The 27851-nt window shown below is 42.6% G+C and overlaps 1 protein-coding gene across 2 annotated transcripts; it reads left to right on the top strand.

Annotated features, from left to right (window-relative positions):
• On the top strand, nt 1–27828 carry NR4A3 (nuclear receptor subfamily 4 group A member 3). Of its 2 annotated transcripts, XM_062500509.1 has the most exons (9): nt 1–425; nt 2919–3080; nt 5656–6542; nt 8765–8894; nt 9859–10031; nt 15314–15513; nt 16685–16863; nt 22030–22032; nt 26141–27828. In XM_062500509.1, exons 3-9 carry the CDS (start codon nt 5658–5660, stop codon nt 26401–26403), a joined length of 1833 nt encoding a protein of 610 aa, XP_062356493.1. In that variant the 5' UTR covers nt 1–425; nt 2919–3080; nt 5656–5657; the 3' UTR covers nt 26404–27828. The 2 variants fall into 2 exon arrangements, with proteins under 2 accessions (XP_062356493.1, XP_062356502.1); XM_062500518.1 differs by lacking the exons at nt 1–425; nt 2919–3080; nt 22030–22032 and having other exon boundaries at nt 5643–6542.
• Nucleotides 27829–27851: the final 23 nt, after the last annotated feature.

The raw sequence follows: 27851 nt of genomic DNA, 5'->3' as shown, positions 1-27851 counted from the left end.
CTCTCACATAAATGACGTTCAGAGAGAGGGAGCGGGAGAGCAGCGCAGAGAGGCGCCTCCGTCCCCTCTCTCCGGCGCAGGCACACGCGCACCCCGGGGCACTCGCACCGGGACGCGGGCACAGGTCCCGGCCCGGCTCCCGCCGCACACACACAAAGGCACATCGCGGCGGCGGCGGCCGCTCGGCATCCCTCGTCCGCCCGCCTGCTCACTCCCTCCCTTCGCCCGGGGACGGGCTCCTGGCTCCTCAGGCTTTTTCAATCCTTTTCCATGCCTCGGGATAACGCACCCTCTGGACCTGCAGCTACCCGGAGTCTGACGGATTTTGTGTCTCGGATCCTGCCGCTGGACAGCGCCTACACACGCCTTTAAGGAAGCGGGCACCTACAAACTAGATGTAAAGACGGAACCTCCACAGCAACCGAGTACGTATGCGAGTGAACGGGAGCGGCTGAGGGAGAGGGACAGCGTGGCGTGTCCCCACTCCGTGAAAGTTACGCCACCGGGGTAGAGATGCTGGGGAAATGCCGGCGGCGAGCGATGAGGCTCAGCCGACGCGCTGCCGTGCCGGCCTCTCGCTGAAACTTTTCTCTCACGTTGCCCCCCTCCTCCCCCATCCTCCCCCATCCTCCCCGTGGATGCTCAATTGCCGCTCGTCTTCCGAGCTGCCTTGTCGGCAACTCCTGCCGTGCGCGGGGCACTGCTGCCCCTCGCAAACGGGTGGGCTGTGGTTGAGAGGAGCGGGAGCCGGAGCCGGTGGTACTAAGGTATTTCTGCTAGTTGTTGTCATGGAAATGATGCTGCCGGCGGCGGCGGGGAGTTTACAGCGCCGGTGATGAATGGCAGCAATTTGTCTCCTTCCTTTAGCCGCGCTTGGGGAATAGGTGGCTCTGTTTGCACAAGTTCAGCTGTCTAATAGGGACGGCGAGGCAGGTTGAGCTCATCTCACTTTGGGAGACAGCAGCTCCCCTCGGCAGCCCAAAGAGCTCGCCCAAGAGGTAATTGCTGGAATGTTATATATTGTATTGAAATGAGACGGGATGTTTGCACGGCACGTCTGCCCGGCATCTGCTCCTCGGAAATGTGCACTTTTCCCTTCGGAGGTCAGAAGTGGTAACGAGGGGGCCGCGGTGCCTCGGCACGGGCGGTACCGTGCGGGGACGCTGGGTTGCGCCGCCGCTGCCCCGCTCCCTGCTCCCGCGGCGCCTCTCGCCTTTGCCTTCTCGCCTTAATAGCTGCGAAAGAAGTTTCAGTCTTGGAAAGAGGCAAGAAAGCGCGGGCGTTGGGCTGGATATTATGTAGAGGGACAGTTATCGGGGCAGCATTATCGCGATAGTCTGTCCCGGACGGAGATGCCGCTCACCTTAGCGCGGCTAGTTAAGAACGCTGTTACTTAACTTGCAAATTTTGGATACGAGTGAATCCGTGCAAGGGTATTTCCCAGAGAAAGGGCGTAAAACACTGTTTTATGTAGGGGAATTGGTGTGTTGGGATAGGATTTTTTTTCTCCAGTAAAAAAAAAAAAAAGTTTGGGAATGAATCGCTAACTTTTATCCAAGCCGCTTCACTCGATTACATTCTTCGCCCTATTTTTCTCTCCTCCGTGGAGACCGTTGTATGCTGGAGTCAAGTCCCGGTAAAAAACAATGGACTAAACCAGACCAGACGGTTTCTTCGGAGGTGAATCTCACGCGATCTCGTGGATATTTGCTGGAGTGACCGTGCGGCTCGGGGCGATCCCTGCCACCCCACCCCCCCCCCCCCAAAAAAAAAAAAAATCGCCAGCTAACCGGCGGTGGAAATCCAGCACGAAACTTTTTAATTGAATGGAGCTTCCCCCTCCACAGTCCCTCCCGGGTAAATGAAGGTTTCGAAACTGGCCTGAAGAAGTCACAGTCACAATGGAGTATTTCACGGTTTCCTCCTCGTATTACAGGGTGGGGAGGGGTGTCACTCGGGGCTGAATGTAAAGTGCACGGAGGAAGAAAAGAGCTTTGACAAGGGTAGTTATTTCCTCCTAATTTACAGCCCTTACGGCCCTGCGCTCCTGGCTCGGGCGGCGGCAGCCCGGAGGGGTGCTGCGTGGTTAAAAGCGCAGCGAGTGTCTCTAGGTAACCGGCGGCTCGGGGGGGCAGAGAGGAACCCTAGGGCGCTCCGCGTCGAGCGGGAAACCGCCTCGCAGGAGCTCGTGAGGGAACAAAACCCTCGGGAGAGAAAGGGATGAGCTGACAGGCACTTAACACCCCGGGAGCTGGCGGGGGTTCAAAGGCGAGGGGCGCGGGGAAGGCGAAAGAAAGACAAGGAGCGGGAGAAAGTCTCCGGGGAGCGGCTCCCGTGGGCAGGGGCCGGCGCGGCCGCGCATCCCCCGCGCTGCCGCGGAGCCCGGCTGGCAGCGCCCAGAGGGTCGAGGGTCGGTAGGGAGCGCTGGCGATGATGGGCCCGGAGACACCGCACGGGGTTAGCCGGGCCGGCAGGACACCCCTCAAGTCTGGCCGGTACCTTACACAGAAACTCCCAACCGGCTTTTCCCCGGTCTCTGCATCCCAAAAAGAGAAAGTTCTCACGGGGAAGTGGACGCTCGGGGATGCTGTCCCGGTTGTCGTAGTCACCCCGCCCGGGGTTCTCCTCTTGCTTTCCCCAAGCCCCTCTCTTGGAGAAAAAACCGGCGGCTCGGTTGTCCCAGCCCGGTGCTGTCCGCCTTTTGTGTGATGAGGGAGCGGGAGCCGGCAGGAATGCGCTCCCCGGCCGAATCCCCCTTCCCACCCGCGGGGCGAGGCGGGGAACTGCCGTGCGAGCGCGGGGGACGGTGCCTCCACGTCCCCCCTAGGCGCCGCGCCGGGGGGGAGGCGGGGGGCTCCTCTCTGCCCCGCCGGGCACCGCCGTCCCTGACTGTGCCTTGTCTCTCCGCCGGCGGACAGAGCCCGGGTCGGAAGAGCGCCCCCCGCCCAGGCCAGGCCCCGGGCCCGCCTCCGCAGAGAGGTCCCAGCCGGCACCCACCCCACCGCCGCCGCCGCCGCCGCCCGCCGCCGCCTCCGTCCGCACCTCCAGCCCCACCATTCAGCGCGCAAGATACCCACCAGGTAAGCTACCGCTCCGGGAGAAGGGCAGGAGGAGGAGGAGGACAGGGTGCGGGAACTCCTGGCGCGGCCCCTACCCTTCCCAAATCCCTCTGGCATCATCGGACCCCGACGTCCCGTGGAGTTTAAATCCCAAAACGATCAGAGCAGCGCATGCCTTTTCTCAGCGCTTTTGGCGCTGCCGTGACTGGGCACGCGAGGTTGCGAGCCCCTCGCCAAAGATGTACCAGGTTTAAGGGGAAGCTGGTTGGGGGTGCTAGTGTCCCTGTTAGGAGCACAGCTTGCCTGGCGTTAAGCTGGGCATCCTTTACCTCAAGTTCTCGCAAAGAAAGAAGAACGCCATGGTAATAGCTCTTAATGTCCTTGCTCTGATGCTTTTACCCATTCATTTGGGTTTTGATGACAGGCTGCTCTTCAATGCACCTCCTGTGGGGCCTTTTCTTTTCTTGTTTTAATATTGTTGGATAAAGAAAAAAATCCCAGGTTATTTATTTTGCAGGGGAATTAATACTGGTGCCCTAAGTGGAAAAGTAGGGGTCAGACACAGACAAGTGCACTGGCCAAAGGTGAGGTAGGAGGAATCCCACAGAGCCAGGAGAGACCAGACCTTTAGGTTAGGAATATTTTTTCAGTCCTCCGGTCAGAGTTATTTTAGACTTCTGTTTTTCTCCTCCACCTTGCACAGAATCCAGTGGCATAACTCTGTTATGCTCAGGAAAAAAAGGCATAATGATCTGCTCCCTTGAACTCCTGCTCATTTTCTGAGCTAGCAAAAAAGCCTTTTTCCTTCATAGAGCTGTGTACCAACATGTCAACTTGTGACATTAGCTGTGAAGTCACTCTGTTGTGTCCCTCCTTCATTTCTCAGTGGAGGTGTGTGGAAAGAATTCCTTTTCCTTTTAATTTGATTAAACACTGATCACTATGTTTTAACAGCCCGTCCTTAAACTAATAAATGATAGTGGTATGACTTGCCAGGAAATGTGAGTGCGTGGAATGGCATGGACAGAAATTGACAGGAAAAAAAAAAAGAGAGAGAACAGTAGAATAATACATAAATAACATTGGGAGGCAAGGCTTCAGGGAGGGTTGTCCTGCCTTCTTCTTCAAGCTTTTGGATTTAAGGCAAGGAAGGTCTTAATTTCAGGAAACAGCACAGACTTTTTTTCTCAGATTTTAGTGTTTTCTTGAGATGAAGAAAGATGTGAATGGTTTGTGACAGCATGATAATTCAAATTTGGTGCTTAGTTTAAATATGTTTATCTGCAAAACGGGCAGGAAAGAATTAAAAGTTGCTTTAACACAAATTACTTGGATTCCTGGATGCCAGGACTGAATATTTTAAAATTGTAAGTGAAGAGTTCTTAAAATAATGAGGAAAGCCTCATTATTTTCAAGGCAAGTTTGTTGGTTTTGGTTTTTTTTTTAACATTAATTATTCCTCAAGTGTTTCTGGAATATAATTACCATGATTAAGAAGAGATGACCTGCACTTAATTTTGATATACATTTTATCCATATTTACTTTTCTCTTTATGAGAAGATTTCTACTAATTGGTGCATTTTATTCCTCAGCTGTGCAACCAAAATACACCACACACTTTTAGTTTGAGTTGCAAATATTGGTCTAGAATCTCACAGTGTTTAGTCAGGCAAACCTCAGCAAATTGCAGAATCTGGCCTATTACTTCCTCTGACCAGCAAATTACATGGAAGACTAGTAGGAAATGTAAAAGAAAATAACAATCAGATCTTTTTAGCCAGGCACTGTGTTGCTTCAGCCATCCCAGATATCAGTGAACTGCATTAAGTTTCATGACTAATGAATAAAACCAGCTGTATTACTGGCCTCAAGCTTGCTTTCCCATGAAAACAGAAATACCTTTTATCCTACATTTTTGCAAATTGAAAGGGATGTTGTACCCTCCACTTTTTAAAGGAGAACATTCTACCAGAGATAAGCCTTAAAACTAATAATGAGACAGCAACCTTAAATTATTAGCTGACCAGAAATATTCTTCAAAGGTCCAGAGCTGAGTAAGCAAAATTGATGTTTGCAAGTCCTGAGTAGCAAATCAAACCTTGTGATTTGAGTAATTCCTCTGACATGCACTGCAGATGCTGCTTCTTTTAAAATAAATACGATTTTTAATATTATGCATTTGACAATCTTGTTTACCCTTCATGAAAATTTTACAGCATGATTGCATGCACACAGAGATAGATTTAGAGTCATAAACCGTTCTCATTCTGCTTATCTAATTCTCATTGACACCTATGTATATTAAGCAGCAGATGTAGGGTAGCTTGAGACGGATTCTTCTCTCACTGACACCGGTATAAATGCGAGTTTCTCCCTTGACTTGATGAGAGCAGGCTCCATAGTACCAAATGCTTAGTCGGTCCCTGGTGGATATTTCTTTTTGAAAGGAAAAGGCTCGAGGCTAATTTAAATGTCCAAACAGGAGCTGGGTTCGTATCTGAGCTCTGGGAAAGCTTCTAGGAAAGAAGTTTGTGAGGGGCTGGGCCGCGGCCTGGTGCGCTGGGCTTGTTGTTCACGTGTCCTTTGCCCTTGCAGATATGCCCTGTGTGCAAGCGCAGTATAGTCCTTCACCGCCCGGTTCGAATTATGCATCCCAGACCTACGCGTATGGCTCGGACTACAGCTCAGACATCATGAACCCTGACTATGCCAAGCTGACCATGGACCTGAGCAGCACCGAAATCACTGCCACTGCCACCACCTCCCTTCCCAGCTTCAGCACCTTTATGGAGGGTTACTCCGGCAGCTATGAGCTCAAGCCTTCCTGCCTCTACCAAATGCAAACTGCCTCCTCTGGCCAGAGGCCCGTCATAAAGATGGAAGACACCCGGCTGTCCCCATACCAGCCCTCGCTGCCCCCATCTACAGACGAGGGCATGCCCAGCACTTCCATGTACTTCAAGCAATCTCCACCCTCCACGCCCACCACACCCGGCTTCCCTGCTCACCAGGGCCTGTGGGACGAGCCCCCGCTGCAGCCCACGCAGACCTGCCTGCCTCCCGGCCACCTGATGGACGCGGCCCCCATGAAGACCGTGCCTCCGCGCTTCCCTCTCTTCCACTTCAAGCACTCTCCTCCGCACACGCCGTCCGCGGCCGCCCACATGTGCTACGACCCTGCCTCCCTGAGCCTGCCCCTGGGCCCCGACAGGCCCGCCGCCAGCCAGGCTCCCATGGAGGGCCATTCCTACGGGCTTCACCTGGCCAAAAGACCAGCCACCTTAGCCTTCTCACCACTCGGCCTCAACGCAGCCACCTCCGGCCTGATGGGGGAGAGCAGCGGGAGCGGCAGCAGCGGCCTCCCGTCTCCGCCCAGCAGGAGCTCCTCGTCCGGGGAAGGCACCTGCGCCGTCTGTGGAGATAATGCCGCCTGCCAGCACTACGGGGTGCGGACCTGCGAGGGCTGCAAGGGCTTTTTCAAGGTGAGAGCTCCGCGCTTTGCTCCCCTCCCTGCTTGCTCCCACCTCACTTCCCACCCGCTCTGTCCCCACATGCTCCTGGTCCTGACCCGGGGCTTCAGGGACATCGTGTGTTAAAACTCAGCCCCCCGCTCCCAGCCCCCCCCCCCCCCCCCCCGCCCCCAGCAGCAGGGTGGAAGGGGCACCCAAAGTTTTTGAAGAAGGTCAAGGAAGGCCCTCTGTAGGATGAAAGGATCAGCCAGTCAGTCTCTGCTGAGAAGAGGCCGTGGTAGTGATCTGGAGAACCGCATCTCTGGTTTGCCAGCATTCCTCAATGAAACATAGGTCATCCCAGTTTAAGCGATACACTGCATTTATCCTGTAGTGAAACTCATCTGGAGTCCATTCAGCCTGGGTTTTACTCAGTCTCCAATTCCAATTATACTTTCTTTTCAGATGAGAAAAGAAACCCTGAAATCATAAAGGCCACTTAGTATTTGAGGCGGTGGCAGCGGTGCCGCTTGTTGTCCGGGGTGGTTGGTGTGAGGAGGAACGCAGGGTGGTCAGCACCAGGAAGAAACTGGTGGGACAAACCCAAGTACTTGTAGCTGCTTTTGGCTGCTGCCTTGTCATTACCCTTCAGCTCAGGAGCCCGGGGAGTCCTCACCAGGGGAAAGCTGCCTGCAGAGCAGTGACTAAGCACTGCACAGGGTCCTGGTGCCTGCTCTGCAATGAAGGCAGCTTTGCAGCTGAATAGCAACACAAATAACTTACACACAGCAGTTTCTCAGTGGAAGCTTTACCCTTATATTTCCAAGAGTTGAATATTCTCTTTTGATCTTATGTTTGGGTGCTTTGTAATTTCCTTTCAGCAGACTGAGTCCAGATTCCAGTATTAATTTCAGAAATAGCTTGTATAAGTGAAGAGCTTGTGATTGACTTTTGGTAGGATGGTTCTGGACAGCAAGTTTAAGATTTGAAATGTTTGGGGTTGATTTTGTATATTTATTCTTGCTAAGATAGCAGTTATGTTGCTGTTCTGGTAAAAGATACAATGGGAACAGAAACAGTCCCAAAATATTTGTGGGGAGGGCTTACAACGTTTTTTTATTGTAGGTGGAGCTGTCACTGTTACTTATTAATAATCCTTTGACCACATGGTAACATACACGTCTCCTGTGAAACTAATTTGTTCTTTAAATACAACCGGAAAAGGGAACACAAATAACATGGAAATAGCAGCTCTTATTATCCCAAACCTGTCCCTGTAAAAATGTGTAGCATATCCTTGAGTTGTAACAGTACCTTATTCTGCAAAACCAAAGTGCTTTCAGCTCCAAATCATAATGAACAATATTTGCTGTATCTCTTATATTTAGTACATTGAGGCTGTTATTTGATAACAAATACAAATTATGGAATAAAATTTATCCATTAATTTAATTTCAGGTAAAGATTTAATATTGAATGTTGCGTTGATAAATTTGTTCCTGGTGTCTTTTCTAGTAATACCTTTTTAGATGTTATTTATTGAAGTATCTCTGATTTTAAGTATGGCAGCATGATACCTTTTTGCATTAATATTTGTTACATTCTTCCAAAGCTTGCCAGGTTTCTACAAATTTTAATTTTGCTTTATTTTATTCAACATGACTTTAGAGTAATTAAATTTACATAGCTATGTCATTATTCTGTCTTTTTTCCTCAGGTCAGGTTAACTTTCCCAGAGTATTTAGCCAAACATATTTTGTAGGGGTTTCTGGTATTTTTTATTTTTCTCCCTGATGATTTTAATGGCTAACCAAACCAGTTATTGTGGTATTTGACTAACAATAGTGATAGCAAGAGAAGTACATTGCGGATCATTTTGATTTTATTTTAATAAGGTCAGCAATAATCAAGGGAATGAACCAAGTAGAAAATTGTTCCCAAAGGGATATTAAAAGCGGAGATAATCTAATCCCCAAAGGTAGATGTGATGACCTGGTAATTTCAGATATGATTTTATCATTCAAAGTTGCCTGTCTCCAGAGACTTGCTTCAGAACAATCCTAGATGATTTTCATTGTCAGCAGCTAGCACTAATAAAATTGTTTTTCCTGCAGGCTAGTGTGTTAGGAAATTAATTTTATCTAATTATATGAATTGCACTGTCACTTTTCATGTTGTAATTAAAACGCATTTTGTCAGGTTCTAAGTTGCTCAAGAAATGATCAGTTTACTATTTTTGTGTTGCATTTTTGTAGAGAACAGTTCAGAAAAATGCAAAATATGTTTGTCTGGCAAATAAAAACTGCCCAGTGGACAAGAGACGTCGTAACAGATGCCAATACTGCCGGTTCCAGAAGTGTCTCAGTGTCGGCATGGTTAAAGAAGGTAAGGACTCTGGCTGTTTATGTTCCCAGAGAACAAAAATACTATGTTTAATGAATCTCTGTGTGTGTGTGTGTGTATGTGTATGTGAATATGGATGTCTCTAGAATAAATTTGACAGTGACGAGATTTGTAATTTACCCCAAAATATGTGCATTTATGTAATAATGTATTGATTTTGTGCTTTTCACCCCTATTATCATATTTAGACTATAGACCCCAGAGTTCAAGAACAGCAAGGTCACAAGAGGATAATTTGACAGTGGCCAAAATGTCTCCTTTATTAACTTTGAACATTGCTCGATAATGCTGTTGGCTTCCCCTTGTTATCTCACTGGGGGCTGCACTGGATTGTGTGCATTTTGACATAGGATCTTGTTTCATTCCCATAAGCTGATTGTAAATTTGCAATTAATTCAAATGGAAACAAGATCAACTCATTAGTCCCAATTCTGCAAATATTTAAGCATGTGAGTAATATTGTGTGAGCAGTCCCATTGCAAATACTGACATGGGTAATATAACCTACATACTGTGATCGTATTTTTTCAAATGGTTCAAGAAAGCTAAAATTACTTTGAATGAATGTCTCTGCCATGTGAAAGGGACACTGGTAGTAGAAACACTAAAATCTGTGTTTCAGATTCAGCTTTTTTTCAGCAATAGAGTGTCACGGGCACACATACACGGGCACAGTGACATGCTGCAAACAAAGCATGGACACAAGGAACACAGCTGGGCTCTCACTAAGCAGCTACATTGCTGCTTAGGATCATAGGTCTGACACAGTTCTGGTGCCATTTGTGTTCCTTTGTAATCAAAGGCATCAAAAGCATGTGCTGAAACTGGAGAACACTCTTGTTTTTGCTGGTCTGGCCACTGTAAGGAAAGCAAGCAGGGTGTTCGTTCTGATCCATCGTTTACTGGTACCTTCAGAACTGATTCTCTTGGGATTTTTTTCACCTAGTTGTCCGTACCGACAGCCTGAAAGGGAGAAGAGGTCGGCTGCCTTCCAAACCAAAGAGCCCCTTACAGCAAGAACCCTCTCAGCCCTCCCCGCCCTCTCCTCCCATCAGCATGATGAATGCCCTCGTTCGAGCTTTAACCGACTCCACGCCCAGGGAGCTGGACTATTCAAGAGTATGTCTCACTTTTCTTTCCCTATTTGCTTTCTGCGCAGAAATGATTTGCGAGCTGCATTTCTCCTTACCAGCTGGTTTGCCAAAATGAAATTAAGTGTGAAATTTGGATGAGGGTAGAGATCGGTCCAGCCAGCCATTGTCTTTTTGTGACAGGTGGACAATGAGAGGAAAGGAAGTGCAGTAGATATTAGTGCTAGTAACTATTCATTGTGAGGATCTCGATCACAAAATAATCTAATAATCTGCAGTATATTCAGTGGCTGAGTGAAAGCAAAAATGCATGGATAAATAGAGCATTCTTCTTGCAAAAACGCTGTGCCAGAACATGATCAATTATGATGTCATTGATCAACCAGGAGCAGTACTTGTATGTCTGATATCTTAACTTCCATTTTCTGAAGGCTAAAATTTAATAGCACTTCCCTAATGTTCAGATAGAAGGGTTGCAGAGTGTGACACTGGATGGATAGGACTATTCTCGTTCAAATCAGTAGGAATTTTGCCATTATTTAAATGAGAACAGGGTTGGCTTTGGATACCCCATCATAAATATCCCTTCAGTAAAACTCACATTTTTAAAACAACTTTTAAAATTAAAATTCTGAAAAATCAGCAAAGATTATATATTTTGTAACCTTGTTCTTTAATGCATCATAGTCACAATTTAAATATTCATGGAATATTCTGAAAGCTCTAAAAAAAGTTCTGTAGTTATTAAAATGCAGCATTGAAATGGCTTGTTAAATACAATTTTTAGGCAGGTTGATATAGGGTAAGAAAAAAACTACAGCTATGGAAAAACAAGATCAAATTCTTCCCCCTTGAAGAAATACAATTAAATTTGAGATTGTAAAAAAAAATAGCAGCTGTTCTCACAATAAGTCCTTTGGCCATTTATCACTTGTTGCTAAGTAATATTTAATACTAAAGCATATTTACTTCAATTATATAAAAATTATATTATGCTATTTTAGACTACACTTACATATATAATTTAGCAATTTAAAGCATGTTGTAACATATTTTCTTCAAACTAATCTGTAAGTATTAAATAATATAATTTTTCAAGGTATTATCAAGAATCTAGCTGTTCAGTTTCTGACAACCTACTATGGGGAGAATGCATTAGCCATACCTACATGTGCCTTAACTTACCCAGAATGTCTCAGGGATCATTCTGCAAATACTAAGGTGTGTAACGAGCTGTGCTCTTTGATAGAAAAATACTGGGTTTCACAGAATTACAGGAGTCCAGGGGCCATAGTTTGTATTTATTTATTGATATAAAGTTATTTTGCATTTACAGAAAACTGAACAAAAATTATGTACTTCTATGTGACTTTTTTTTTCTTTGTTCTACAGTAATTATTTCTCTTTTAATGAAAACAACCCATAGATTTAATTACTGAACAATTCTGTTGGACATTAAGGGAGCATATGATTGACAGTAAATTAATTTAGTCTTTGTAGCTAAAAGATTAAGTATGATTATCCGTTAGAACATATTAATATCTAAGTTTTTATTTACACTAAAATATATACTAGTCTGTTATGCCCAGCAGTACTGAAATGACAAAAATATTCTGCAAGAAATTAGTAGATTCTTATGTTTTTTGTAGAACCTTATTTTGAAAAGTTAGGGGAGGTCAGAAATGCTGTGTAAAGAGCAAGATTAACTGAATTTAATGAAACATGCCATAAACACACTGCAGTGCTAAAATATTCCTATCAGTATTTTACCTGTAAAAACTGACTTATGTACATTCAGCTAGGCTGTGTTCCTGCTGAGCACCACAAATGGGCAGATCTGGAAACCTGGCTTTGAAGTCAGCCCTGACACTTCTGCAGATACGGCCTTAATGTTTACCATGGTCTTCATGTTTACAAGCTGTAATATCTTGACCGTCTTAAAAATACTGATAAAAGTTTCAGAGAGAAGTGTGTATCCCTTCCATCCAGAAAACCCTGTAAACACACACACACACACACATACACAGCAACCCAGGAAAAAAACAAATCCAGAAATAAATTACATAAGCTACAAACTTTACACCAAAACACTGGAAACAGTTCTCTCCAGAACATGGCTGCTTTTCACCTCAGCACTGGTTTTAACTTACCAGTCCACAGCAGTGGTATATTTAGGTACTTGGTTTCAAAAGGCAATTGCCAAGTGCCAGTAGTCTGGTCTCACACCTGTTTACTGGTACAATTCCCTGAGTTTACACTTTTAAGGGAGTGAGATAAGAAACCAGTCCCTGTATCTTGCCATTCTTATTCATGCAGAGCAGGCACAAACCTAAATCAAAACGTTGCCTTTTCAGAGGAAAAGTGCAGTGTTTAGGCAATAATCCCCCCTTCCTGGGCCACAAAATAAAGCATATATCGTGGCTTTTGGAAAAATGAGCATAGACTTTCGTCTGTGCAGAGAAGTTATTGTTAGGCTTTTGCAGCTGGAGCCGTCGATGAAGGACTGATGAAAGCAGGCAAAGGGCAGAGCTAAGTTGTGCTATCGGGCTTCCCAACCTTAGGCTTTCCAAATCTCTTCAGATATAATATACCAGTTAATGTTGCTTGCTATACATGCAACCCCCTCCTTAAGTAACAGTCATATTTCATTTATTCCCAAAGGAGCTCCAAGGAAGGGAGGAGGGCAGAGTTTTGTCTTTTGTCTTTCTCCCGGTTTGCCTCCAGTTTGCATAGGGCAGGTTTAGAAATGCAGATCGGAGGGAGACCTTCCGTCCTCCAGCCTCCTGACCAAGGGCAGGATTGCCAGCTGTCTTGGTCACAAATTAGGTCAAATATCACTTCTCCTCCATGAAATAATAATCGAAAAAACGCACAATTGTGGTGCATGAAACAGAAACATACACGTTGTTTATGGTTACTTGTATCCTCCTAAGTCTGTTACAAGTAAATAATATTTTATTTTAACAACTCTTTGGAAATGCTAATACTTTATACTGAGTAGTGATGTATTGCAGCAGCTGAAAATTACACCATTCCATATAATATTTTACCTTCCTTCTCAAATTGCTCTCATGGGATAGGCTATAATAAAAAATACAGGTTATATTTTTTTTTGGATGCATTTAATTTGATTTAGTGCCCAGCGTGGGGTAAACCACACTGTAGCATTCACACTTACACAACATAATGCAGCATTCAGCTTCATTAGAAAATGTTAAAACTTGGCCTTACTTTTGCCAAAGGAATGTTTTATAAATATTGGGAACAAATTAACACCTGGCATAATTACACTGAGTTGTGATGAGTTATATTTAGAATGAACCCATTCAGAATGGGTAGTATCTTTTTTCTTTTCCTTTTCTTTCTTTACTCGAAGGATCAAGAATATGTCTTGGCATAGCAATACCTGTTGTGAGGTAGGAGTTTCCATCAGCCTGTTTAGTTTCCCTGTGTAGTAAGAAAGAGTCATAGGTCAGCCCCTGTGTAGCAAAGCACATCTCCCAGAGCCAAAATGCACATTTGTTGTGGCGTGCTCTGCAGCTTTTCTAGAGGGTCCAGAACATGTATATGATCTCTGAAAAAATAATTTTTTTCTACCCATTAATGACCTGTGTACATCTTGCTGCAGTCCAGGGCCAGGAGCAGTTGATTCATGCTGCTTGAGCATCCTCAACAGCTCCATTCACATAGGGGTCTGAACACATAAATGATGCAGCATACAGATTTTTCTACTGCTGCTCCCCATCTTCTCTGTATTGTGGCCTCTACCTGCTTCAGTGTCACAAGATCTTTTGGAGCAGCTGAGGCAAAATTTGTCTCCGTATGAACTTTATAAGAAGGACTACACGTGTTTCACCAGCTGATTAGGGATATGAGCTGGAACTTATAGTGAGAAACTCATGCAGTTAGGTTGGGTAAGCAGAACAGAATCACTAAGAGCTAGTACCAGGACCCAGATGCAGACAGAGGTCTCTAGGATTGCTGTGGTTCTCCCATCAGTCAGCAACTCTGACATGGCGTCCTTCATCCCTTACCTGCCAACAGCAACCACCTCCAGCTAGGAGAGGCAGAGTACAGGGCAGCTACCTGAGAAGTTCTGCTTGCTGCCCCATCTCTCTGTCCTGAACAGAGCTGACTTTTGGATTGCAGTTAGCAACTTGGGTGATATCTGCAGCCCACGGTTGTAATATGGTCCTCCCAGGCTGCCAGGCCACTCTTACTGATGGGGAAAGAGATTTTTTTCTGCTTCTGCTCTGGCTTGGAGAGTTGCTAGAGTGCCTTCAGGCTGATGGACTCAAGCCTAAGTGCATGTGGGCAGTTATTTCCAAAGGGTATGCAGGCTTATTTTAGCCATGGAGACTACCTCAGCCTTTCTTTGGTTGAACCCTTAAAAGAGTGGCTGTGAAGTCTCTCCCAGAAACAACCCAGCAGGTGTCTGATGATGAGGATGTTACTACAGTAAATGCCACATTATTTAGTACCTGCTCAGAAAACCAGCAGCACTTTCCAAGCACAGAATTGGACTAAGCCACAAAAGCTCCTGTTGTATTTTCTGCCAAGAGAGAGAGAGCAGTGTCAAAGGAGTGACAGGGATCCACTGGTGATGAAGTAGGAGATAGTGGGGAGGGAGCTGTCAGAAGGTCACAGGGAAGCTGAGCAAGCTGAGACTGTCAAATGGTTGCCTGGAAGAGTTATGGCCACATAAGCAGGATAATAGGTTCTGCTGAACCTCAAATGCTTCAATTTGAAGGATTAGAGGTGATATGGGGCAGCTGGTTTACTTTGAACCAATTCTGTATTCAGAAGCAATGAAGCAATGCTGCATGTGTCAGATAAAACATGATTTATCTTATGTGTCTCTATCACTGTCAGATAAAATGCACTTTGTGAGGTTTTGGAAGAAATCTGCATTTCCGACATACTGAGATAAATTCATCAATGGGAAAAGTGTTTCATTGTAGTAAGCCAAATAATGTTCCTCTTCTAGTGTGATGCAAATTATCCTGGCCACCAGGTTTCTATTTCTGTTTAATAATAGCATGTAGGTACTTGTAAAATGTGATATTATATTTTAGTTATAAATTTGAAATTACTTCTATACATATGGAAATATTTTTGTAGTATGTATCTGAATAGTAAAATGCCCGTAGGTAACCAAATAAGTAGGTAGATGTAGACCTATTTTTTTATGTCTTTATAAATAATACCAGCTCTGCCACTGAAGGAAATGTTGTTGGGCAAATAATGCTGTATGTTTCACAGAATGCCCTTAAATGCATATAACCTTGCTTTCTGTGGCTTTCATTTTAGTACTGTTCCACTGATCAGGCTGCTGCAGGCACAGATGCAGAACATGTACAACAGTTCTATAATCTTCTGACTGCCTCCATTGACATAACTAGAGGCTGGGCAGAAAAAATTCCAGGATTTACTGACCTCCCAAAAGAAGATCAGACATTACTCATAGAATCAGCTTTTTTGGAGCTGTTTGTACTAAGACTCTCCATCAGGTAACAATTTAATTTCCTCTTAAGATAATGTGAAAAATCATCCACCTGAATATCTTTAAGGAATAAATATGGCACTATATTTTAACATTGTCATTTGTACCAAAAAGAAGCACAAAAAATCCAGCAATGTCTGCATACAAAGGATATGGTGTTTAATTTGTTTTACATAGCAGGAAAAATCAAGAAGGTGATTTAAAAAGAAATGATAGGTGTCACTAATATGGCTCTATTATTTGATCTGTCCCATCTTCTTCCTACATAGTAATCACAATTGACCCTCAGGTACTATTAGAGCAAGTCTGCTTCGTACTCATAAGTATGAAATATCGAAACCCACTTCAAGTATGAAAGTTTTTTTCTTTTCCCTTTGTCATCTGTTTTTGAAAGGGATGAAGAGGATTTAAAATCTTGTTCAGATTGGTTTTCTCCTTAATACCCAGTCATTTAATAGAGTGAGATGCTGTTTGTCAGTCTAGCACTAGTCAAGACACTTTACCAAAACCACTTTCAGGAGCAGGCAAAATTGCAGACTGGTGATTTCAGTTATGCCCTTGTTTATTTAGGTTGAAAATTACCTTTGCATGTATCTTTTTAAAACAAAAATAATGGTATTTGAGAGGGAAGAAGGGGAGATCTTGGCTGTAATTTCTCTCTTGCACATAGGTTTTCATTTAGAAGAGTTTATGCAGTTATGTGTATTGTCCTGAATTACTGCATGTGTTCCCCTTTGCTTTTTTCCTTGCCAATTTTTGTAATCTGAAGAATGCAGATGATGCTAAGTAAATGCTGAGAGTTGAAGAACCTATCTTTTTATTAGTTTTGTATGTCAAAATGCACTCAGTATTCCTTTGGTTCAAACATACAGTATTTAATGCAAAATGTCTTCTCTGTTTATGCCTTTGGGCAGGACCAAAATCTTAACTAATTAGACAGTCTACACCACATGCTACAGCTAACCTCAGGCTTATAACTCTACCAAGTAAGCAATCACAGAAGCTTGTTTGCTGTACTTTGGCCCCAAGGGAGAAACATATTGTCAAACCTGAATGCCCACATATGTCTCAGGATAATATGCCTTGGATTTTAAATGACAGACGCTTCAATACTGGTTATGCATTTTTCTGTAAAGTAGAAGATGCATTTATAATTTTTTCAATTGTTTTTATTTGAGGTCTGATACTGCTGAAGATAAGTTTGTATTCTGCAATGGACTTGTGCTTCATAGACTTCAGTGCCTTCGTGGATTTGGGGAGTGGCTCGACTCTATTAAAGACTTTTCCTTAAACTTAAAGAGCCTTAACCTTGATATCCCAGCCTTAGCAAGTCTATCAGCTCTAACTATGATTACAGGTAAGTGCTCCTTTGTTGATAGTAAGCTTTAGACTCTAGAGCTTTTCTTTATTGTAGATTCAAGCAATTTCAGTTAATTTGGCTATATTCAGAGTGAAGTGATAATAATTTTTAAGCACTAGCATGACCATATTGAAATTGTGGAATAACATTAGGTTATTAGACATCCCTCTTAAAATGTAATCTACCTGTTTCTTTGCAGCTTCATTGTTTTCTTGGAGTAGTCTCTAAAAAGCAAACTGCTTCCAAGCAAATTGTGTAGCTCCTACAAAAATATTCCAGATACTTGCTGAAGTCCCAGAAAATCTTAATGAAATTACCAGAGCTAGGTCTTCTAGGTAGGAATAGTAATATCAAGGCACCTTGAGACCTTGAAGCTGTACAGGTAGCATAGCTCATCTCGCAGCAAGGTAGCTAGACCAGCAAGTGTGCTTCATGAGGGCAGGCAGCCTGCTTTTGGTAGCCAGGCTAGCCTAGGTATTCCATGTACTGCTTTTCTGAGAGAGGAAAATCAGAATAATGAGAAAAAAAGTCACATTCTGCAGCTGTACAACAGCTTTTGGGTGTGCATGTGACCGTACGACCCTTTCTGACTGCTGGGGTGAACAGCAGGAAACTAATGTTAGAATTTGCCAAATCTGTCCAGTAAGTACAAAATAGGGGAACATAACATTTTAAGTGTAATTTTTGCATTCCTGAAGAAATAAAGCCACTGCATACCTTGGGCATCTTGCAATAGAAGAGTCATGGCAGCAGCAGGAGTTGGGAGAAAGAGTGTCTGACAGCCACACAGCAGAATTTGGAGCAGAAGTCATCTCCACAAAGAGCCTCACACTCATATCAGAAAAACTGGTAGTTTAACAGTGTAATTGTGTAATCAGTGTGAGACAGGGCTTCAGTGTGCCCTGAGCTGAATCTTCCCAGGGATGCTTATAAGCTCCCTTGATTTCCTTCTGCATTTCAGGCATGCACTACTTTGCAGGCAATGGCCTCAACAACACCAGCTGTAGTCTTAATTTTACCCAGGATGAGATGGTGTCAGGGCAACCCTGAGATAGAGTACTCAATGACAGATATGACAAAAATAAAATTGGCCAATTCCTGCTGACATTTGTGGGGACAAGATTTTGGTTTCAGAGTTTGCACGGTACGCTGCCTTCCTGCATTTTGGTGAAGGGTTAGTGTACGTATGTAGCTCTTTGTTTCCTAAGCTTTGTCAGTTTTTTTATTAATTTCTGTTGATTTCTTCTGCAGTTGGAAAGGGTACTTTAAGATCCAGATTCTGATTCCTTTGATAAAATATTTGAGACCAGAATAATTCATTGGAGCTGCTTTACTCTGTATAAAAAAAAAATTCCTGAGATAAGTAGTATGTTAAAATCAGAAAGAACATTCCCAATTTATTTTTTTCTCCTGCTTATATGCATCCACTGGCATACATTCACACCTACTTACATACATGTACTATAAACACCTACATATACGTGTACATATATGTGTATATGTATACATACTTTTATACATACATCATGTATTTATGTATGTATATGCATTTAGATATCTCTAAATCAAGGATAGGTGCTGCCCCTCTATATATTTACATACAGGCAAATATGCTCATATATATAGCACATATTAATGATTTAGATTATTCACCATATATGAGATATGTGGTTTTTAGGTAGGCATAGGTAGTGTGTTCTTGATTATGCTCCTGGAAACTGAGAATGTGCAGGTTGATGAGCAGGATTCCCAGCAAGCTAAGTGAATGTAGCAAAAAACAAATGTATAGGAGGAAAAATTACTCCCCTTAAAAACCCATGTTCTGCTTTCACATGGCTCTTACATAAGGAGTCAAAGTTGTCTAGTGGCTGGCTCAGTTTACCCTAGGATAATTAGAAATAGGTTTTAACTGGATACATTCTACCCTTCTTCCTGTCCTTGATCACAACACTTCCAGGAGTTTGCTATATTATGCTGGTGTTCCCAAAGTTTCTAAACAAATGGAAGCAGTTGTTGCCTTTAAAACAAGACAATTTCTGTACACAGAAGCTTTAAGATTTTCTGTTTGTCAAGCTTTTCTTGATTTTCTTTCCTGTGTGAGATGATGTTTAAAATTAATGTTGTTTTCTGCTTATTCTTTTATTTTGTTAGGCTGGTATACCTCTGCTGATTTGGTATAAGGACAGCATGTATTTTCATGTGATCTAAATTAGACCAAAGCTCTAGTGACTTATATTCACAGGTTTCAGATGTCCAAGGGCAGTTAGCTAACTCAGGGACTCAGCCAGAAACTTGGTCACCTGAAAACAGATAGCATTGTATAATGATGAACAATATTTAAAAAAAAACCAACAAACATGTAAGAGGAAATCAGATGATTTTAGCTAGTGTATTGATATTTTTATTCAGGAAAACCTTGAGATTTGGCTCTGGTATGGCATCCCACAAGAAATGTCTTCTTGTTTCCTCCCTGTAGTTTGAGTATGACAAGCCATGTGTTGGTTTTTCAGCTAGTCACACCAAAAGAGAAAAAAATAACAAAGAGAAAGTTTGGAGAGATGAAACCTGAAGAAGTCTGAAATATTGAACATTTTTAAACATTGTTTTGAGGTTTGGCTTAGATTTAGGTGATTGGTTTAGGTGCCATTCTTTATCTCCGGGGAAGGCTCCCTTTTCTCCTGTAATGGATTGCTGGAAGCAATGGGTAGTTAGCAAACTCTTCAAGCCCTTTCTGTGAGTCAGACCGAGGAAGAGCAACCTTTCCCAGGAACACAGGATATCCAACTATTGAGTACCACTGTCTTTTGTCTTTAGACAACTTGATATATTTCACAGACCACAGAGTGGCTGTTGTATCTGATGGTGGTCAGAGGGACACCCAAGGCCCTATCTCTGGTCTTATTCCAACAGGAGGGGAATCTGACTGTGGTTCTCCCATGTTACAGGTGGATATCCATGTCGTTAGGTTTCAAAATAAGGAGTGGGAAAGCTTTCTTTCATGAATCTAGTTGTTTGCCTTTAGTAACAACACTGCAAAACCAGAATGTTGCCTTGAGCAAAATTTTCTTGATTACCATGCAAATTGCTTATGACTTGATGGCTTAACCTAAAAAAGGAAAAGACAAACAGATATGTAGTAGTCACAACCTGTTTTAATACTGTACAGCATCTTAGGTGCTGTACAGTATTAGCATACAATTCAAGAATTGTCTTTCCTGATAAAGAAAAATTTCTTCTGGGAATAATGATTTGTTCATTCTTCTTGATTTCACAAGTGCTGTCCTTAGCCCAAACAAAGATGTGTCCTTAGAAAGCAAACCCTCATGTATGCTACTAATCTTTGGCAGTTTTGCTGAGGGGGAAGAGTAAGAGGAGTCACTACTCTCACGTATTCTGTGTTCTTCAAGGGTGACAGGGAGAGCTTAACATCTGTCTCCCAGTGAAGGAAGAAGGAATTAATGTAAAATTTAGTGTTGGAGTCTAAAAGACATTCCACTGGTCCCAGTGTCCTAAGATACACTAAAGGCTGTTCCTTCATTTTGAGATGTCAAAATGTCTCCTGAGTAACAGCTCCAGTAGTTCCAGAAACCTTCAATTAACCCTGCTGACTTGTTTGGAGCAACAAAGCTCCATGTCCTATCCCAACCACAGCTGCAGATGACAGCATAGGATGTATGATTATAGGCATATAGGGTCATTTGTTCTTTTCAATGTAGCTCAGTACATTGCTTGCTTTGAGTAAAATTAAAGGTCTGTATGATATTTTGCATTGTATATTTCATTAGAATGTCCATGTATTTTTGCTTTTTCTATCTATTTTTTGTGTCCTGGAAATCTGTGGTATGTTGCCTAGAAGGAAAAGCTTTATGTCAGGTTGCGGATGAATTTTCAGGTCCTCTCAGATAAGACATCAACTTAAAAGAGCACCCAGAATGAAAGAAGTGGCATCTGGTTTACTGTGGAGGCTTGCAAACAGTTAACTTAGAACTCCGTTGTGCCAAAACATGTTTTTTTTTTACTTTTAAGATCCTTTAGGATCTTCCTCTCTCTCTCTCTCTTCTCTTTTTTTACTTCCTTTAGTTGGTTTAGAAAGGCTGGACACAACTTCCTCCACAGAATATAAGTGTTGCTCTAAGCATCACCCAGAAGAAAGTACATAGGAAGCAACACATGACACTCATCTCACATGCCTAAGAAAATAAAAAAAAATAGGTCTGTCATGTTCTTCTCCTTCTCTAAAGAAGAGTGCCAACATGGAAAGGAAATGTAGGTCATTTTGGGCCAAGTTCTGTTGTTAATTCCACACGGACAATCTCTATGAGTTTAATGTATTGATGGATCACAAGTGTTCCTGCACAGTCACTCCATGATGGACTGAGTCGTGTTGAAGATGAAGCTTTGCAGAGTAGACTAGATACTAACTCAGCCTATGCTTGAAAATGCTTCCTAAACTTCCCAAATGACCATTTGTTAGGTTTTTTTAACAGTGTGAAAGTAGAAAGACTGAGTCCAGTCCATATCATCTCAGGGGCACATTCTAATTTAGCCTCAAATTTCTGCCTGCTCTGAAAACTGCTAGTGTTTTCTCTCTCCCTCTCTCTCTCTCTCTCTCTCTCTCTCCCATTCTCCTCGTTGATTAGGTTTTCCTCTCTGCCCCTTCCTTTCGCTATCCGCATCAAACCATTATTATTTTGCACACTTGACACTCTCAGTGGGATGCTGCTGAGTACAGAGCATGCTAGCCCTCATTCAGCCAAGCTCTTTCAGCATATGTTTTATTTTAAGTGTTTTACAGACCAGCCCAGAACCACTGTATATATTGGGCTTATTCACACTCCTAAGGCTTTGTTAGACTGGCACCAGACCATTGAAGAACATTGTGAGGTTTCAATTAATTAGGAGTTTGTGTTTGTCTTCCTGCTGTTGGGCTTTCCGTTCCAGTTTACAAACACAATTTTTAGCACCATCAGTCATACCAAGAAACAGTAATGAGACCAGTCTGGCTAAAAAGAGTATGACTGCTGCAGTTCCTTCTGCACATGAGTTTGTCCAAGCTCACAATGGAATTGAAACTTACCTACTCTTCAGCAGCAGATATCCTTCAGTCCTCTTGCCAGGATATCCTTTGGAGTGTATGCTTCATGTGCTGGGTCTACATACAAGCAGGTGGCAGACTGGAGGAGTGTAGGAGAGCTAGTTATATAAAAAAAATTCCCTCCAGATTGCATTGTCTGCTTTCCCCCTACCACATAGCTGAGGGAAATACTGTCAGCGTCAAAGTGAAGTACTCACTCCTCCTTTTTCACTCCCACCTCTTTGTTGAGGCAAGAACTCTTTGCTTCCAGAGCAGCCAGCAGTCTGCGTGTTACATTGTGGTTTTCTTAAAAGAGGGAGCAAACTATGGCGTTCTGTGCGGCCACTCATCTCACTTGACTTGAGGTACTTTGCACAACTGATGTAGAATACAGGGCACCTCCAGAAGATGATTCATCCACCTAAAATTGTAATAATCTTCTAAAAATGCTCAGCCTTACACTGATGTTTGGAGGAGTTTGAGAGGTCTGTGCATCAATTTCAGGGACCCTTGTGAAGTGTCTGAGATATAGGCAGGATAAATATTGGCCAGACCGCAACAGGAAAGGAGACTCTTGGATCTGCCAAATTGCAATGCTCCTGTGTAACAGTGTGTGCATGAGAAAGCTGTAGGCAACTGAGCCTTGTGCTTATTTGAATTATAGAAAGGGAAGAGGAATGTGAAGGGGGAAGAGAAAATCACATAACTACCCTGAAACCAAGACAATCAAGAGGCTATTTTAAGTCTGCAGTGTTCATCCGTTGCGTTCTGGACACCTCAGAATTAACTGAGACCGAAAGTGATACCCCATGACACAGAGTGCAGAGCCCAGGGTCTTTGAGGTACTCATGCTCTCTGAGAGGCATTTTCTGTAAAGGTAGTGCTCAGTCTGCCTGACCCTGGCATTATCTACCTTGGGTCAGAGGTTAGGGAAAGAGGGACTAGCACAGCTCATGATGGATTTCTTTGCTTTCTTCCTGTTGAATTTTGCTGAAAGCGTAAAAAACTTGCTATGTTCAGTTTACCAGGATTAACTAAGTTTGCAGAGCTTTAGAGGCAGGACTTTTGATGAGTCATTTTGACAGCATCTTTGCCATAAATCACCATTTTTCTCACAAAAATTAGTGATATCCTGAAACACAGTCTTGATTTGTTACAGGCTGAGAAATCCTATATTTACTTTACATGTGCTTTGTCATTATAAGAAAGTCAGACTACAATAATATTTACACATCTCCTCAATCAGTTACAGAAAATCTATCTATTTTGACCAGCTGTACTTCTTGGGCTAAATATTGGCCTTATCATTCCCATGTGGCTAAGAACATGCTGTGGAAGACAGTGAATGATTAGAGGCCCTCATCTTCAGTGCCTCTGCACACCCTTACCCCAGGGGCCTTGTGCTGCTTCCTCCAGGTTGTATAAGAAAGACTGTGGGTCTTTGTCCAAACAGAACTGAGTGTGTGAAAAAGGCAAGAAAATATGTTTCCTGTTATTTGAACCCTGTTGAATCTAAATCTTTGAGCAAATTAGGCCCTGGACACCTCAAGTCTACCAAGGAGAGGAGCCTATTCTTAGATGAGTGTGTTCTTCAGAAAACAGTTGTGTTCTAGCACCAGAGACTTCAGTGGCGGTTCTGGTGCATGTGGTGTCCTTCCCTAGCAGAAGGGCTTCCATATAGATGGTTTTGACTTTCTATGGATGCCTTAGGAATTTAAGAATGAAACCCCAAAGGAAGTTCCTGGCATGAGGAATTAACCCTTATATAGATTTGTAAGTAGAGAAGGCCGTTGTATGGCACTTCACTCACGGGAGGACAATTCCAGGGACTGTTTTAATATTGTAGCATCAGAGTTTAAGGACAGAGTATCTCTTAATTCTGAATTCCCACGAGTTTGTTATGTAAAGTAAGGCTACTGATATGATAATCTTTGCACACACAGTGTTTTGCCTTGGTACATTTCATGGTTATTCACGAAAGACATTATTTTTTCATGAAACCTTCTGAACTTGTCAGTGGGAGACAAGCTGTTTAATTCTGTCTGGAAATGCTAACAAAGTTGCTGCATGCTCCAGAGCCAGAGATACTTTTCCATATTCTGCAGCAAGGTACTCACCTACTGAGGCAGTGGTTTGAAAATATGCTCAGCTAATTTGTAGTCAGGTTTTGGACCCATTCTGTATTCCAGCTCCCTACATCTATAAAAATATCTTCACTTACACAGCTAGGAAACAAAACAGATTAAAAGATGGGAACTCTTGAAAGATTGCAAGATTAATTTAATGTCCTGCAGATTTTCTCAGTAGGCTAGCGGTAAAAAGAAAAAAAAAAAAAAAGACCTACAGCTTTTCCAACCTGTATAAAATATTTATCTGCCAAGATTTTTAATGGCAGAATCTGCCTAAGTATTTACTCTCAGTGACCTGTATAGTTAAAGCTTACATAATTACACTATACACCATTTACTGGAAAGGCTTTAAATATTCATTGACTTCTCATGTTTTAATGTAAACAAGGCACTTAGAATACCTAGGGTTTTTAATTCCTGCAAGGTGAAAACGATGTCTGAAGCAGATGTCACTGGTCGGATAAGCAGATTGATGGTACATAAATGATGGAGCACAGGAGTTTCTGGACAGAGATGTCCATGTCTGCATATCCCTGATTCTGATCCCAAACCAGTATTATTCAGGAGCTAACTCTGCCTAAGTAAATATACATGGGGGAAAAAAAAAGTGTAAAATGGTTGAATATCTGTGGAAAACCAGACCTTTGCATTTCTGACTGCCCTCATTGAATCCCGTCAGTTTCATTGGTTTGTAAAGAGTACCTAAGCCAAAACAGGTGGTGAGCAAGGAGTTTATATACACTGTGCCTGGTGCAGGCATTACTCCTGCTTCTGGAAGTAAACAGAACTGTACTCTTTTCACTGTACATTAGGGGAGAGACAAGAGGACATGTCTATTGCTTGCTCCTCCTGGCATGAAGGAACAAGACTTGGGGACAATGGGTACAAAGTGGCTGCTGGCTGCCAGGGATGGGAGACAGGCCCAGGGAAGGAGATGACTTCAAAAGCCTTGAACACAAGAACTGCCACAATTTCTTCTTATCCACTGCTGTCATTGTTTTATATGTCTAATTGACTTAATATAACCTGCATTTTCTTTGATTACGTATCTAGCACAATTCTATTTCACATGTAAATTATTATGACTTTGCTGTGAAGCCATTTCTTACTTACCTGTGTATTTCAAAGTCAGGGGCAAATGAATACACAAATCACAAATTTGAGATTTTTATGTTGAATTTTCTTTTGTTCTGTTATGTTAGTTCATCTACTAAGCCTTGATAGCAAACAACACAGAATTCTTTCCCCTGTAAAAAGCCTGCTTTTAATGAATCACGAGTCTGATTCATTCTCCTTATGCTTAAAGAACTGTGAATGCATTTAACATCATTGTAGTATTTTTAAAAGATATTTGAAGGGGAACAAACCCCAGCTCCCCTTCCTTTTAGGAGTGCTGAGGATTTTGTGATGGATAACATAGCAGCTGCTCAGGCATTGCTCACTCAAAGCAAAATAGTTAACTTCCAGGCTTCTTTTATCTTAGAGCTTTTAAAGATGAATAAAACTAAAACGCAGCAGCTGATCAAAATAACAAAGGGTAGCAAGGTGCCTTTAGTTTCTTATAAGAGTGTCTGCAAATTCCTGGTGGAATTCTAGGCTGGGCTCTGATGGAGCTAGCTAAGGATATTGATCGCCACTTGAATTCACTGAATAAGTAATGGTTGCCATAGTTATTGAGCATTCACAACTGGTGGGGAAGCACAGAAATCTCCAAAACACCTCCTGTGATAGTTTTGCTGGAAAATCACCCAATTAATTCTGTCTCACATAATGAAAATTATGTCAGATACACAGGATGTTTGGAGTCCTTGTACCAGAATTTCAATCATAACTGAGCATCCCTGTCGCCTGTTTCAGTAGATAAAGAGAAAAGGGCACTTGCCCTCTCTTATTTTGTGTGGCAAAAAGGTTAACTGACACCATGTAACCCCAGGTGCTCTTGAGAAATCTACACTTTCAGAGCACTTTTTGCTCTGAGTTCCAGAGTATGCACCTGGGTTATGCCTAAGAAAATGCATTCTCTCCATTTGTGCTGGGGATGGTAATGTGGCTTTTTCCTTTGGCTTTGCAGAACGACATGGATTAAAAGAACCAAAGAAAGTGGAAGAGCTATGCAACAAGATCACAAGCAGTTTGAAAGATCACTTAACTTTCAGTTGCCAAAACAAAGGACAACCACTCGAGTCTGCAGAGCCGAAGGTACTGGGTGTTCTGGCTGACTTGCGTTCTCTCTGCACACTGGGACTGCAGCGCATCTTTTACCTGAAACTGGAAGATTTGGTGCCAGCCCCTTCCATCATCGACAGGCTGTTTCTGGACACCTTACCCTTCTGAGTCAAACCACCCTCTTGAGAGGCAAACGCCCACCAGAGCAGGCAAACAGATCGTGACTTACAGCTAACATTTCTGCCCTCACTTAACAGAAAAGCTGCTCCGAGTCTAACATGAGGTCTTTTCTGGCGCTTTGTCCTTACAACCTGAGGCCTGAAACTTACTGGCTTACTGGTTTGGGGTTGTGTTCTTTGTTTTCTTTTGTGTGATTTGGGTTTTTTAAATGGCTAATATGGCACTTTTGGACAATGCTATCCCAGCAGCAGTAAAAGGTTAACATGACTGTTTTAAATCTGTTGTTTAACACCTCATGGTCCATGAGGAGTAAAATTGTAGAAGCTGTGTTTGAAAGAACAGCAAATTGTTGTTTGCCAGGGTAGTATGTGTTTTGTGAGGATACCTTTAGCATACTTCCTGCATCAAGGGCACATACATCAGCACAATCTAAACAAAAATTCACTTTTTTAGCAAAGTACATTCAATTAAACATTTCATACAAATCAAATATAGCAAAATGACAATGGCTGTTAGCTCCCATGTTCAAGTGCAATTTTTTAAAGTGCTGTCTTACTAAGTCTCATTTATTAACTAATTTATTTTACTAGGAATACAAACAGAAGAAATCAAGGGAGAAAATTACATGCACTAACTTACCTGACAGAGTTTTCCAAACTTGATTCCATGTAGCGTGACTTATTGACAAATGTATGTGGAAGACACGGGAGCAATTGTGGCTCAGTTGTTCCTTAGCTAAGGAAACCCGAGTAAGTAGTGATTGGAGCATACAGGGTCAGTATCAGGGATAGTTCAGTTCTAGACTTCTAACACAAGCGACTCGTTAGTAAACAGACAGAAGATGGTTTTCAAGAACAAGCAAGTCTTGTAAAATAGTATGAATGTAAGTGCTAGGAAGGATATAGTGGGCTGCGTTTAAACATTCCGTGTTCGTACTCCTTTTTGTATGTTTATACTGTTGATGCCATATTAATATGAGATAATTTGTTGCATAGTGTCTTTATTTGTATAAATGTTTGTATGCATGGTATATTGTAATGGCTTTGCCTGTATTTATTGCAATGACTGCCAGCTCATGGGAACCCTGTTACACATGATAACTAAATGGGGTGTTCACACTGACTCAGATACACCAATTGGAAAACTATATACATATATATAATGTGTATGTATATATATGTATATACCTATATTTGTGTGCGTGTGTGTGTGTGCGCGTGTCTTTTTATTAACCATTTGTATATAAAATATCTGTCAAATCACAAGCAGAGTTATTTTACAGTTTATTTGCAGTGACTTCTAAGGCAGTACTGTTTAGCACTTTGATATTAAAATCTTGCTCATGTTTTGCTAAATTCAAATAATATTTAAAAAGTTCAGTTCTAAAAAACTTTATATGCACTGTACTAAGTCAAAATTTTGTTGGTCATTTTGCT

Source organism: Cinclus cinclus, chromosome 1, assembly GCF_963662255.1.
Source record: "Cinclus cinclus chromosome 1, bCinCin1.1, whole genome shotgun sequence".
Lineage (NCBI taxonomy): Eukaryota > Metazoa > Chordata > Aves > Passeriformes > Cinclidae > Cinclus > Cinclus cinclus.
The sequence above is the reverse complement of the archived record's forward strand: the minus strand, read 5'-3'. Positions and strand labels throughout refer to the sequence as shown.

Coding starts and splice junctions, on each gene's coding strand:
- NR4A3 (XM_062500509.1), top strand. CDS start 5,658: ATGCCCTGTGTGCAAGCGCAGTATAGTCCTTCACCGCCCGGTTCGAAT. Junction 6,543..8,764: donor GCTGCAAGGGCTTTTTCAAG/GTGAGAGCTCCG, acceptor GCATTTTTGTAG/AGAACAGTTCAGAAAAATGC. Junction 10,032..15,313: donor GGGAGCTGGACTATTCAAGA/GTATGTCTCACT, acceptor CTTTCATTTTAG/TACTGTTCCACTGATCAGGC.